The 15,269-nt window shown below is 39.4% G+C and overlaps 1 protein-coding gene across 1 annotated transcript in view; it reads right to left on the bottom strand.

The window, feature by feature from the left end:
• DNAH9 (dynein axonemal heavy chain 9) overlaps window positions 1-15,269 on the bottom strand; it is a 372,401-nt gene that overhangs the window by 119,025 nt on the left and 238,107 nt on the right. Inside the window, exon 49 of the mRNA XM_031003344.3 lies at window positions 14,473-14,733. Within this exon, the coding sequence (XP_030859204.3) occupies window positions 14,473-14,733 (261 nt within the window). The remainder of the gene's footprint in view (window positions 1-14,472; window positions 14,734-15,269) is intronic.

Here is a 15,269-nt window from a genome sequence, read left to right as displayed (position 1 = left end):
CAGGGAATGGAATGATGTGGCTTATGCTCTCAGATATGCTTGCTGCAGTGCAGACACACTGTGGCAGGGGAGGGTGGATGAGGAACAAGAGAGTCAGGAGGCCGCTTAGCCGTCTAGGCAGGGAACTGAAGGTGGCTTGGTCCAGGCTTTTTGCAGGGGAGATGGTGAGAAGTGATTGGATTTGGGACATATTTTGGAGCTAGTGTAGGCAGAACTTATGAATACTTTTAAAAAGAGGTGGCCAGGTGCGGTGGCTCACGCTTGTAATGCCAGCACCTTGGGAGGCCAAGGCAGGCGGATCACGAGGTCAGGAGATCGAGACCATCCTGGCTAACACGGTAAAACCCTGTCTCTACTAAAAATACAAAAAGTTAGCCGGGCATGGTGGCAGCCACCTGTAGTCCCAGCTACTTGGGAGGCTGAGGCAGGAGAATGGCGTGAACCCGGGAGGCAGAGCTCACAGTGAGTCGAGATCATGCCACTGCACTCCAGCGTGGGCGACAGAGCGAGATGCCATCTCAAAAAAAAAAAGAGGTGTGAGAGAAGGTCACTAGTTCTTTTAGAGAGGATTTTTAAAAAGTCTGTATATGGACAATCCACACTTTATCTAAAATTTATCTAATTTCTGAAAATGTAAGTCATTTCCCAGAATTTACCTCACAGATAATGCTTTGCTGAACATTGTTCAATGTAAGTGAAAATTTTAGTTACTTACGGCAATCTTCTTGGAAGTGGGATTTGCCGGGTCAAAGGGTAAAAACATTTTTAGTATTCTTTGTACAAATTGTCATTAATAATTATTAAATTATTTAACAATTATTTGATTTATTAAATAATTATTCAATTTATTAAATTATTATTAGTAATAATTATTATTTCTCAGAAATTTCAATCCCAATCATTAGTATTTGAGATAACCTATATGCACTCCCATCCTTTCAACACTGGGAAATATTATTTAAATAAAAAAAAGGATAGATTAAAAATAAGATCACAACATTGCTTTAATTAACTTATGCATATTATGCAAATATATGTGTATTTACTAGTGATGCTAAACTTTTTTTTAATGTTGACAAACTATTTGGAGTTTTTATTTTGTGAGTTGTTTGTTCTTGTGCTTTGCCTACATTTCTACTGGGCTATGTATCTTTCTCTTTTTGATTACTGTAATTGTTAGGGTTTCTGCAGGCAAAATGATGATACAACACACCAGCTCTTTTGAGGACAGTTAACTAAAGGAACTATTTATGAAAGTGTAGATTGAAGAGACCTATGAGAGAGTACATTACTCTGGGCTAGTAATGTTAGGGTGAGTGGAGCTGGGGAGGTTCCAGTTCCACTCTGGGCTTGAGGAGAAAAGGGAGAGGAGGAGTTAGCAGAACCTGGAGAGAGAGAGAGAGAGAGCCCTCTGGAGAAGGAGCCCTACACGAGCTGTAACCGTTAGTGGAGGGCAGGTGGAGGCCGAAGAAATGACTACCGGGATCTCACTCTCTTTCTCCTTCCTGTGACCTTCTGATACTCAGCATGGCCAAAGGTCACAAAAACCTAGAGGGCAAAGGCAGTCCATTGATATAATTCATGCAAATCAAGTCCCTCAGGTTAGGGAAAGAACAGAGTTGGGAAGGGCAAAGTGTAACTGGGTTGGGGGCAATAAGAGGAGGGGAGCAGAACGAATGGGAGATTCCCAGTACAGTTCACGAGAGCTTTTCATATATAGAGAAGATTTACTCTTTTCACATATGTGTTGAAAATTTCTTTTAAAATTTTGTTTATGGCACTGGTACAAAAACAGACACATAGACCAGACCAATGGAACAGAATAGAGAACCCAGAAATATAAGGCCACACACCCACACCCATTTGATCTTCAACAAACCTGACAAAAACAGGTCATGGAGAAAGGACTCCCTATTCAATAAATGGTGCCGAGATAACTGGCTAACCATATGTAGAAGATTGAAACTGGACCCCTTCCTTACAACATATACAAAAATTAACTCAAGATGGATTAAAGACTTAAATGTGAAACCCAAAATTATAAAAACCCAAGAAGACAACCTAGGCAATACCATTCTGGACATAGGAATGAGCAAGGATTTCATGACAAAGATACCAAAAGCAACTGTGACAAAAGCAAAAATTGACAAATGAGATCTAATTAAACTAAAGAGCTTTTGCACAGCAAAGAAAACTATCAACAGGGTGAACAGAGAACCTACAGAATAGGAGAAAATTTTTGCAAGCTTGGATCGGACAAAAGTCTAATATCCAGCAGCTATAAGGAACTTAAATTTACAAGAAAAAAACCACCTTATTAAATCCTATTCAACATAGTGTTGGAAGTTCTGGCCAGGGCAATTAGGCAGGAGAAGGAAATAAAGGGTATTCAATTAGGAAAAGAGGAAGTCAAATTGTCCCTGTTCGCAGACGACATGATTGTATATCTAGAAAACCTCACTGTCTCAGCCCAAAATCTCCTTAAGCTGATAAGCAACTTCAGCAAAGTCTCAGGATACAAAATCAATGTACAAAAATCACAAGCATTCTTATACACCAATAACAGACAAACAGAGAGCCAAATCATGAGTGAACTCCCATTCACAACTGCTTCAAAGAGAATAAAATACCTAGGAATCCAACTTACAAGGGATGTGAAGGACCTCTTCAAGGAGAACTACAAACCACTGCTCAATGAAATAAAAGAGGATACAAACAAATGGAAGAATATTCCATGCTCACGGGTAGGAAGAATCAATATCGTGAAAATGGCCATACTGCCCAAGGTAATTTATAGATTCAATGCCATCCCCATCAAGCTACCAATGACTTTCTTCACAGAATTGGAAAAAACTACTTTAAAGTTCATATGGAACCAAAAAAGAGCCCACATCGCCAAGTCAATCCTAAGCCAAAAGAACAAAGCCAGAGGCATCACGCTACCTGACTTCAAACTATACTACAAGGCTACAGTAACAAAAACAGCATGGTACTGGTACCAAAACAGAGATATAGATCAATGGAACAGAACAGAGCCCTCAGAAATAACGCCGCATATCTACAACTATCTGATCTTTGACAAACCTGAGAAAAACAAGCAATGGGGAAGGGATTCCCTATTTAATAAATGGTGCTGGGGAAACTGGCTAGCCATATGTAGAAAGCTGAAACTGGATCCCTTCCTTACACCTCATACAAAAATCAATTCAAGATGGATTAAAGACTTAAACGTTAGACCTAAAACCATATAAACCCTAGAAGAAAACCTAGGCATTACCATTCAGGACATAGGCATGGGCAAGGACTTCATGTCTAAAACACCAAAAGCAATGGCAACAAAAGCCAAAATTGACAAATGGGATGTAATTAAACTAAAGAGCTTCTGCACAGCAAAAGAAACTACCATCAGAATGAACAGGCAACCTACAAAATGGGAGAAAATTTTCACAACCTACTCATCTGACAAAGGGCTAATATCCAGAATCTACAACTAACTCAAACAAATTTACAAGAAAAAAACAACCCCATCAAAAAGTGGGCAAAGGACATGAACAGACACTTCTCAAAAGAAGACATTTATGCAGCCAAAAAACACATGAAAAAATGCTCACCATCACTGGCCATCAGAGAAATGAAAATCAAAACCACAATGAGATACCATCTCACACCAGTTAGAATGGTGATCATTAAAAAGTCAGGAAACAACAAGTGCTGGAGAGGATGTGGAGAAATAGGAACACTTTTACACTGTTGGTGGGACTGTAAACTAGTTCAACCATTGTGGAAGTCAGTGTGGCGATTCCTCAGGGATCTAGAACTAGAAATACCATTTGACCCAGCCATCCCATTACTGGGTATATACCCAAAGGACTATAAATCATGCTGTTATAAAGACACATGCACACGTATGTTTATTGTGGCATTATTCACAATAGCAAAGACTTGGAACCAACCCAAATGTCCAACAATGATAGACTGGATTAAGAAAATGTGGCACATATACACCATGGAATACTATGCAGCCATAAAAAATGATGAGTTCATGTCCTTTGTAGGGACATGGATGAAATTGGAAATCATCATTCTCAGTAAACTATCGCAAGAACAAAAACCAAACACTGCATATTCTCACTCATAGGTGGGAATTGAACAATGAGAACACATGGACACAGGAAGGGGAACATCACACTCTGGGGACTGTTGTGGGGTGGGGGGAGGGGGGAGGGATAGCATTGGGAGATATACCTAATGCTAGATGACGAGTTAGTGGGTGCAGCACACCAGCATGGCACATGTATACATACGTAACTAACCTGCACATTGTACACATGTACCCTAAAACTTAAAGTATAATAATAATAAATAAATAAATAAAGATGGTAAAAAAAAAAAGTGGACAAAGGACATGAACAGACACTTCTCAAAAGAAGACATTCATGTGGCCAACAAACCTATGAGAAAAAGCTCAACATAGCTAATCATTAGAGAAATGCAAATCAAAACCGCAATGAAATACAATCTCACGCCAGTATTGGGTCCTAGGCTTAGTATCTGGGTGATGAAATAATCTGTACAACAAACCTTCATGACACAAGTTTATCTATATCACAAGCTTGCACATGTACCCTGAACTTAAAAGTTAAATAATAAAAAAAGATGTTACTGGCTGGGTATGGTGGCTCATGCCTGTAATCCAAGCACTTTGGAAGGCTGAGGCAGGTGGATCACAAGGTCAGGAGTTCGAGACTAGCCTGGCCAGCATGGTGAAACTCCGTCTCTACTAAAAATAGAAAAAATTAGTCGGGCATGGTGGCGTGCACCTGCAATCCCAGCTACCCTGGAGGCTGAGGCAGGAAAATCACTTGAATCCAGGAGGTGGAAGTTGCAGTGAGCCGAGATCGCTCCATTGCACTCCAGCCTGGGTGACAGAGTGAGACTCTGTTACCATGATGTGGCTTCAAAGGAAATGACTAAAACAAAATTTCAAAAAAATCTTTCTTCACGTTGTAATAATATATTAATGTACAAAATATCAAAATACAATCTGGACTTTTCCCTTCAAGATTATAATAAATTATTAAACTTCTATTTAATGCAAAAAAGTTTGTTTATGGTATTTTGTGATCTACAGAAATTTAAAGCTTCTATGAAGTCACATTTAACAGTCCTTTTCTAAATATAGTTCTTTGTTTCTGCATTTAGAAAGACCTTTCACATACATAAAAACTGATCTGAAAACTTTTGAGAAGTTTTCAAGTTCTTTTACAGTTTTATTTCTTTATTATTCTTAACTGTTCTACAAGATAATACTGTTTTGTCCATTTATTAAGAGTATATACTTATTGTGGAATATTAAGCAAACATAAAAAACAAGATTCATAATTTTACTAACCAGAGATAAAACATTGTGTCCTGGTATGATTCATTCAGTAGCTTTCTTTTTTATGTCTATTATTCTCTCTCTCTATGCGTATATATATATATATATATATATATATATATATATATATATATATATACACACACACACACACACACAAACACATATACATGTATATATACAAATATACATATCAATCACTATACTAATTTCAAACCTAGTGTTTTACTGAAAATAAAATCTGAAAGTTTTTCTTGTCAATTATTTTTGCAAATATGATTTAAAATAAACAATGCACACTTTTCTTCCATCTGAATATACATAATTTATTTGGCTAACTTTATATTGTTGAACACGTAGGTTATTGGATCTTTAATAATTGGTTAAATGATAAGAACTTTTAATAACAGTAGAGACGAATATGCCAAAAATCAAATTGGAATTCAATTAGAGTAGTATTTTATTTTTAAGTAAATTGGAGAAATAGTGTCCTTACAAAATTGAATCTCCCAGTACACAAAGTATATATGTTTATTCATATCTTTTAAAATATCCTTCAATAACGATATGTAGTTTTCTTCACCGTTTCAACAAATTTCTTTACACTTATTTGTACCATATGTTTTGGTTGTTATTTTGAAAATATATTTTCTAACTGGCTATTGTGGATATTAGGAAAGGTATTGCATTTTAAAATTTATTTTGCAATGAGTCCTTAACTTTGCCTTTTATTTTTTATATCATCCATAAATAATATTATGTTTGATATTTCACAACATTTAGGTGATTAAGAGTTTTAAATTTATTATTGCATTGGCTAGAAATCCAGGACACATTTTTGAATTACAGTAGCGAAGGGAGCTGCCACTGCGCTTTCTCTACGTTAATGACAATCACTCTTGGATTCTGTCATTAGATGGAATGTTTTCCTCCTGGATTGGGATTGGTTTCCATCTGCTAGCAAAATAGCCAAATATTATTTTATTCCTACTTTACTGGGAGTTTTAATGAGGAACAGATGTTGAACTGTGTTAAATATCAGTTTGACATTTCTCAAGGTGACTGTGATGGTTAACATGAAGTGTCAACTTGATTGGATTGAAGGATGCAAAGTACTGTTCCTGGGTGTGTCTGTGAGGGTGTTGCTAAAGGAGATTAACACTTGAGTCAGTGGACTGGGAGAGGCAGACCCACCCTCAGTTTGGGTGGGCACCGTTTAATCAGCTGCCAGCACTACTGGAATAGCTAGAATAAAGCAGGCAGGAGCAGGTGGGAGAAGCTGACTTGCTGCGTCTTCTGGCCTTTATCTATCTCCCGTGCTGGATGCTTTCTGCCCTCTAACATCAGACGCCAAGTTCTTCAGGCTTTGGACTCTTGGACTTACACCAGTTGTTTTCCAGAGGCTCTCAGGCCCTTGGCCACAGACTGAAGGCTGCACTGTCAGCTTCCCTACTTTTGAGGTTTTGGGACCCGGACTGGCTTCCTTGATCCTCAGCTTGCAGATAGCCTATTGTGGAGCTTCACTTTGCAATGGTAGGAGTCAATACTCCTTAATAAACTCCACTTCATATATACATCTATCCTATTAGTTCTGTCCCTCTAGAGAACCTGACTAATATAGTGACTACAAAGCTTTTCTTTTTAATATATGCTTGGGTATGCATACATAAATAGCATTATATACTAAATTAACTTTACCAGTTGGTGGCATATTGTTTGAATAAACTGCTAAAGTCAACTTACTTGTATTTCACGTTGATATCTTACACCACCATTAATAAGTTAGATCAATCTGAGGTTTTATTTTCTTGTGCTATATCTATCACTTTTAGTATTAAGCTTATAATGAAGACCCTGACTTCTCCTAGAATTCCCCAAATTATTTGATTATAAAATCTTTTTTTATTACTTGTTAATATTAAGTTAGAGGACAAATAACAGACTGGGAACAATATTACAACATACATATACCAAGGGACTCACAGCAAAAGTTTATAATGAGAAACTGCATAAAAAGAAAGAAAGGAAGGAAATAAAAAGAAGGAAAACTACCTTGTGAGAAAATGGGCATAGGATCTGAATAGGTAATGAACAGAAAAAGAAATCTAAAGATTTGAAAAGATGCCCATGTGAAAGGAAAATAAATCTCAGGACCCCAAACTCACTAAGCCAAAGGGAAAAGTCAAGCTGTGAACTGGGTCACGCAAACCCGCCTCTCATTTGGTTCCTAAATAAAATAGCTACAAAGATAAAAAAGCTACATACTTCCCTCACAATTTGCCCAAAGGAAATTCCTTGTGGGCCCCAAGATCTTTATCCTAAAACAGTTCTGTTGAATTTCACCCTGACAATGTAAATTGACAGCTTATCTTCACAGGTACGGGACAAAGGACAGAACTCAAAATCATCCTTCTGTTCACCCGAGACAAATACATGTCTGATTGCTTCCTCTGCCCTACGTTTATATTATCTTATGTAAAAATGCAGATTCACTGAGCAAGACGGACGCATAAGTGACTGTTCCCCTACCCTCCTCTCACGTGCGAACGGCTGAACAAAAGACTCAAAAGGATGCAATCATTTGCCTCTTAACTTACCCACACGCTTTAAAAAATGTTTTTTCTCTTTCCTCAATACCTGCTCCTTTCCTTTTAAATACTGAGGTTCCCAGAGCCTCTTTGGAAAAAGCATGGACCACATTTTTCTCGTGGCTCTGTGTTCTTTCCTGGGCATATCCTTAATCTTGGCAAATAAACCTCCTAAAATGATTGAGACTTGCCTTGATCATTTTCTTTGATCAACACCCAGTCTCATTAGAATGAAACCACTTAAAGTTAAAATAAAAGTGAGAATTTAAAAAGTCATTTCATTGAGTAAAACTGAAGTGACTAAAAATATCTAAGGTTGGCCAGGATGTGGGAGGAGCAGTGTTCAGAACTGTAAGAACAGCTATTTTGGAAAGAAATTTGGCAGAATGTATTGTTTAAAAAGAGCATATTATTTTAAGAGGTTTCTATTGTTTCCGTAACAAGTTACAACAAACTTCCTGACTCAAAACAACATGGATGTACTATCTTGCCATTCTGGAGGTCACAAGTCCTAAAATGAAGGGGTTGGGAGGGCTGATTCCTTCTGGAAGCTTTCGTGGAGAATCCGTTGCACACCCTTTTCAGCTTCCAGAGGTTGTCCGATTCCTTGGCTCGTGGCCCCATATCACACAATATTTTCTTCCCTCTCCCTTTGTCATCACGTCACTTCCTTCTCCCGATCTTTTTTCTCTCTATGGACCCTTGTGATTGCTTAGGGCCCACCTGGATAATCCCAGATAATCCCCGTCTCAAGATCCTTAACTTAATGATATCTGCAAAGTCACTTTTGTTATATGAGGCAACACTCACATGCTTCAGAGATTAGGATGTGGAACTCTTTGGGGGAGAGGCATTATTTAGCCTACCACGTCATTCTGTCAAGCAATCGTACTTCTTGTTTGCCCAGAGAAATTCTTACACACAAACAATAAAGATATATGTACAAGGAAAATTGTATTGGAAAAAGTAAACTAAATGCTCAAAAATAGATAAATAAATAGAATGCAGTACTATTAGAAGACAGAGTACTATGAAGCATTAAATAAACGAGGTTTCAATACATGCACTGGCATGAAATAAAGTAATCTTGTATCAAGAGGGAAAGCGAGATTCCACATGTGAGACCATACAGCGTATTTCTGTTTATGTCTGACTCATTTCACTTAGCATAATGTCTTCTAGGCTCATTAGTGTTGTTGCAAATGCAGGATGTCTTTCTTGTATAATGTCGATGGACATTTATGTTTTCTCCATATTTTGGCTTTTGGGAATGAGGCTGCAATGAATAAAGGAGTGCAGATATCTCTATGAGGTGTTGATTTCATTTCCCTTGGGTATATACCCAAAAGAGGGATTGCTGGGTCATATGCTGTTTCTATTTTTAATGTTTTGAGAAGCCTTTGTATACTGTTTTCCATAGCAGCTGTACCAATCTGCATCTTCACCAACAGTGCACAAGCATTCCCATTTCTTCACACTTTGACCAACACATATTATTGCCTATGGGAAATTTGCTAAGAAAGCAGATTTTAGGTGCTCTCACCGTACATACATAAATATAACTATGTGAGGTGGTGAATATGTTAATTTGCTTGACTGTGGCAATCATTTTACTATGTATATGCATATCAAAAGCATCATACCTTAAATACACACGGTAAAACAGGAGGGAAAGTAATTTGGTAATTTCCATTTGTATTTAAGATTTGTTTTATATGTGCATTAATACAAATATAAATGTGTAGAAAAACTGCTGAAATAGACACACTCCAAATTATTATAGGAGCCATCACTAGGAGAGGTCAGGACCTGAAGCAGAAAGTAAGGGTGACTTTTGTTGACCCTATATATTCTATACTATTTGAGTTATTTTCTTTTTTTTTTTTTTGAGACGGAGTCTCGCTCTGTTGCCCAGGCTGGAGTGCAGTGGCGCGATCTCGGCTCACTGCAAGCTCCGCCTCCGGGGTTCACGCCATTCCTCTGCCTCAGACTCCCGAGTAGCTGGGACTACAGGCGCCTGCCACCATGCCCGGCTAATTTTTTGTATTTTTAGTAGAGACGGGGTTTCACCGTGTCAGCCAGGATGGTCTCGATCTCCTGACCTCGTGATCCGCCCGCCTCAGCCTCCCAAAGTGCTGGGATTACAGGCGTGAGCCACCGTGCCCAGCCCTTGAGTTATTTTCAGCAACAAAAATGCTGTTACCTATTATTTGTATAAGAAGAAATAAGTTCACTGTAAAAAGATGCATGGGAAATAAATAGACCATTCCAAGTAACTTTGAGGGGGTGGGAGGGAGACCATGAAATTGCAAGATAAACCATTCCTAAATGAAGGCAGAAAAAGTTATACTGGATTTATTTTAGTTCAGCTATAAAAACAAAATAAAACTGCCAAAATGGAGACTTAAAGTGTGCAGAGACTTACTACCCACCTCTGATTTATAGGTATTCTTTATGTATTAGCTAAAGATTTATTGCTAACTTTGAAAATAATGAGAAAACAGAGAAATGGTCCTTAAATACCAGAGTCCTGTGAGTGCAGAAGGGTTTAAAGACAGTCGAGGAGTCCTTGGGCTCATGGAGCAATATTCGTCCTTACTATAGGTGGTATACTATGGACCATTCTATTTCATAAAAACGTGCTGTTGCAACCCAGTAATGCATTGCCACCTGTAGATTGTGAACCGGTCTACAGTTAAACTTCCTGGTGATGGATGGACTGTTAATTGTCTCATTCAACTCACCTTTAGAGCCTCCCCTGCCACATCACCTTCTAAGGCACCCACTTCTGTACCCACAGCTCAGATATACCACACCCTTCATTCATCTGGGTCTTCGCAGAGGTTGTTCCTTCCTGGGATGTTCTTTTCTACCACCTTCTCCATCTAGTAAAATATTTATCTTTATACTATCTGCTTCATGGGGTTTCTCTTCCCTATTTCCTACCTGGCCAGGCAGTTCGCTATGCCTTCTTCTGTGATCTCAAGTCCCTGAAATTTTTTAATTTTTATTTCTGCTAATGTAACACATGCACATAGTTTACAAGCTGTAATACCACTACAAGGCTGGGAACAAAACACATGCCCATTTCATGCCAGTTCTGTCTCTCTGGAAGTCACCACTTTCAGTTTCTGCACCATTACTTCTAGATTATACTCCTTACTGATAAAGAACATGCTTATGCTGCTACTTTTTCATTTAAGACATTATCAAGTGACTTCCTACCGTAGAATGTGAATATTTAGTTACCGTTACTGACTTCCTTTCCCTCTCCCCATTATGGTTATATCAAACTTTTAGTTAAATTAACATTCAGTATGCACATGAATATGACTATAACTATTGTTCACTTTGGATTAATTTCTTTCTTATATATCTTAATTTTTTTTCTGAAATTAATGAATGCCTTTATTATTTGCTTCCTGATGAGGTGACTTTTGGGCAAACACCTGAAAGAAGAGTGGGGAACCACGGAGATAGTTGGAAGATGAACCTTCTATGCAGAGGCAAGCACTAGTTCAAAGGTCCTCGGGTGGGACTGTGCTTGGAGTGTTTGAGACCCAGCAGGAAGGTTGGCGTGGGTGGAGTAGAACGGCAAAAGGAAGAGTAGTAACTGATGCAGAAGAGGTGGCACAGGCAAATAATGGAGTGCCTTTTAGGCCATGGTGACATCTTTGGGTTTTATTCTGAATGTGATGGGAAACCATGGAAGATTCTGAACACAGAGATGACATGGTCAAACACCCGTTTTACAAAAAGATTACTCAGATTGCTGTAACGGACAAAGACATGTTGGATTATGGGTAGCAGCAGAGAGAGCAACTTAGGGGCTATTGCCATAGTCCAAGGCAGAGATGATGGTGGCTTGGACCTGAGTGGTAGCAGTAGGGAGGATCCAAAGTATTTGATTTTTGGATATATTTTGAAAGTAGTTTGTTAATAGATTGGATGGGAGTGTAAAGTGACATGAAGAACCTGCTAATTCCTGTTTTCCCCTCTCTAATACTAGGGAAAAGAAACTGAGGAATCAACGACTTCAGTGACTTGTACCAAGCTATACACTAGTTCGAGAACAGCATCTATCATATTACCTGGCACATAATAGGTACTCATTAAAAATGAATTTTACTTCTGTTGTCTAGACTTCAAATCCAGTGTGATTTTCAGTATCCTATTCCATCACTTCTCAAGTTACATACCTATTATTTATTTCAATCTATCAATTAATCAAATTAACCAACAGTATTTATAAATGTTCATTTTGTTTGCAGTTTTGTGGAAACAGAAGTGATAATTCTGGTTATGACAACATCACCACCACCACTACCAACAACAACAAATATTTACTGTGTAGCTATCATCTGTTAGCTACTTTTCATACACTAATCCTTGTAACAATGTAATGGGAATGGTATTATCATTGCTTCCATTTCACAGATGAGAAAACACAAGCTCAGAGAAGATAAAATTATTCCCAGAGCTACAAAGTTACTAAGTAGTGCAGCCAGTATTTGAACAATAGTCGTCTTAGGAAATATAAAACCTGTATCAAAAGAACTTATGAAAGACGTTTGTCTTCTTGGCAAGGAATGATCAGTGAACAAGACATGAAGATGTGTAAATAAAGTGGTTCTATCTTTTGTGTTCTGGAAATCAGAAACAGAAGGCATGGATCTGGAATGTAAGGTTGATTTCGCAATTTGGGTAAGATTTAGACGGAATGAATGGAGAGGGACCCTAAATGAGGAAGGGGGTGGGTACAGTCTAATTAAAGGCCTACAGGTGAGCAGAGTGTTGCTGTGAGGGGCCAGAGAGAAGCCTGTTTGGCTGTAGGAAAGCTTCAGGCTCAGAAACAGTGGCACAGCCGGGTCACACCTCTGATCCTGGCCTACCCAATGATATAACAAATTCCTAATGGAGAAATCTTGTGTTTTTCTTTGCAGTAGAGGTTCATTTAAGAACTTTACTGGCCTTGGACACCCTTACTTTTAGGGTTTCCTTATGCCACATCATAAAAAATACAAAAATGCACTCACATCTCACATTAAATATAATTTTATTATAACCATCTATAATAGGATTTTACAATGTGCCTAGTTGAGGCCCTGAGGCAATAGATGCTACATTCCAATGTGAGGTATGAGGTGACTATGCAGAATTCAAGAAGGTTTCAGAAGATTAGCTTTTTTGACTTTTCAACCCTTTACTCTAATTGAGGATATAAGAAAGTCAGGAAGTTAGAGATTAAGAGGAAACTTCCATGAGGATTACTGGTGCATCCCACCCACTGTGCCTTCAAGGGAGGATGTGGCAGCTACCCCTTTTCACATGAAATATGGAAGGAGGGACTTCAAAAAGACTACGCAGTGAGCTTAATATGTTTCTCCTGCAGTTTGACTGGCACAGGGGACTGGGGTCTAACTTACATCCCAGAAATCTAGAGTGCATACAAATAGCGGGCTAGCTCCGAGGCATGTGGGCAGAGTATTCGGCATGGGGGGCCTCTTAGAGCTTGTTCAGGGAAAGGTTGTGTGGAAATCTCCAGTGGACCAGATGTGAGCCATTTGCATGGCTCAGCCGCCATAGGTTGTTTTAGAACTTGCCCAAGTGTTTCATCTGAAGGAAGAAAGGGAATTGCCAGACTCTCGGGAGAAGGCAGAGAAAGCAATCTGTAGGGATGAGGTCCCCAGTGACTGGCAAGGATCTCCAAAAAACATATGTGAGCATCTCAACAGAAAAGGGGGCAGCTTTCTGTCCATCTCTGGTGCCAACTCATAATGACTTGAGTCTGACTGCCCCTCTTTTCCTTCCACCTTTGCCTCTCAACCATGGTTATCCAAGTGGGAAAAAAAGTTAATTGTGAAAAATGAGAAAAGAAAAGAGTGGCTAAGCCTCGTGCCCTCCCCACCTTCCTTCCAGAGTAAATTTATGAGTTTAATTTAGTTGACATACAGTTATGTGGTTGCCACTTAATTACTTACCAATTTTGATTTTATAGATTAAAAAGTATATTTTGAGGCTAACATGTTATTTTATTCTCTTATCTTAAACATTTAACATAAAAACCTTAAAGGGCTTGTGTGTCCCACAGAACCTAAAGGGCAAAATGGTCCTGGGTTACTGGAGCAGGAAGATCCCTGGGATTAGATTTTGAAGATGTAAATTCAAGTCTCTGCTCTAATATTTAAGTTTATGGGTCTGACCTAGTCTTTCCTCCTCCCTGGGCCTTGGTTTTCTCATACATGAAGTAAGGAGTTTGGATCAGCTGACTTTTCACGTTCTGTCTGGTTCTAAGATTCCCATCTCCGGGATTTCATTGGTAGCTCATGGAACCGAACAGATAGTCCTAAGAAATGTTTGCTTGCTTAATGAGCAAATCAGTGACAACTGGAGCCCACCCTAAACCCTCCCAACATTGTCCTTGCATCTCTTGGGAATGCCGAGGTGGTCTCTGCGTCTACCAGCCCCTGAGGGATGAGCAGGTATGGCAGACAGTCCTCCTACCTTGTTCAGGGTGTTGAGAGCTGCCTGCGCTGCTGTGAGTGCTGGCTCAGCCTTTGCCAGGTCCTCCTCACAGTCCTTCTGCTTCTGTTTCACCTCTAGCATGATGAGGGCCACCTTCTGCTCCTCCTCATCTGCCATGGCTTTCTCTCTGCTCACTTTGTCAGTCTCCACACCCACGACCTGAATCAGTTTGTCTGCATCTTCATTTTTCTGCTTCAGCTCTACTTCCTGGGCGGCCAGCTTTGCTTTCAGATCATCCACCTGCATTGGAGAAGCACGGGACTTATCAGGAGTTGTGACTGGGGGGACTGTGGGCACTGGACTAGTCACTGGACTGTTGGGCTTGACCTGAGGACCCAACTCTGTGGAGCAGAATAGATGACAGCTCCTGATAGAAAGGTACAAAGCTGCGCTGTCAGATGGGACCAGGCTCCCTGACCTGGGTTTCTTTCCCAGGAACTCTCGATGTCCTCTCTCCACCATAGTAAATGTGCTGGAATATTCTAAATTACATGTGCCTTGACCTTTCTTTTTTATTTCTTCTTCTTCTTTTTTTTTTTTTTTTTGAGACGGAGTCTCACTCTGTCACCCAGGCTGGAATGCAGTGGCGTGATCTCGGCTCACTGCAACCTCTGCCTCCTGGGTTCAAGAGGTTCTCCTGTCTCAGCCTCTCAGGTAGCTGGAACTACAGGCATGTGCCACCAACCCCAGCTAATGTTTGTATTTTTAGCAGAGATGTGGTTTCACCATGTTGGTCAGGCTGGTCTTGAACTCCTGATCTCAGGTGGTCTGTCAGC

This window comes from Gorilla gorilla, chromosome 19 (assembly GCF_029281585.2).
Source record: "Gorilla gorilla gorilla isolate KB3781 chromosome 19, NHGRI_mGorGor1-v2.1_pri, whole genome shotgun sequence".
NCBI lineage: Eukaryota > Metazoa > Chordata > Mammalia > Primates > Hominidae > Gorilla > Gorilla gorilla.
The sequence above is the reverse complement of the archived record's forward strand: the minus strand, read 5'-3'. Positions and strand labels throughout refer to the sequence as shown.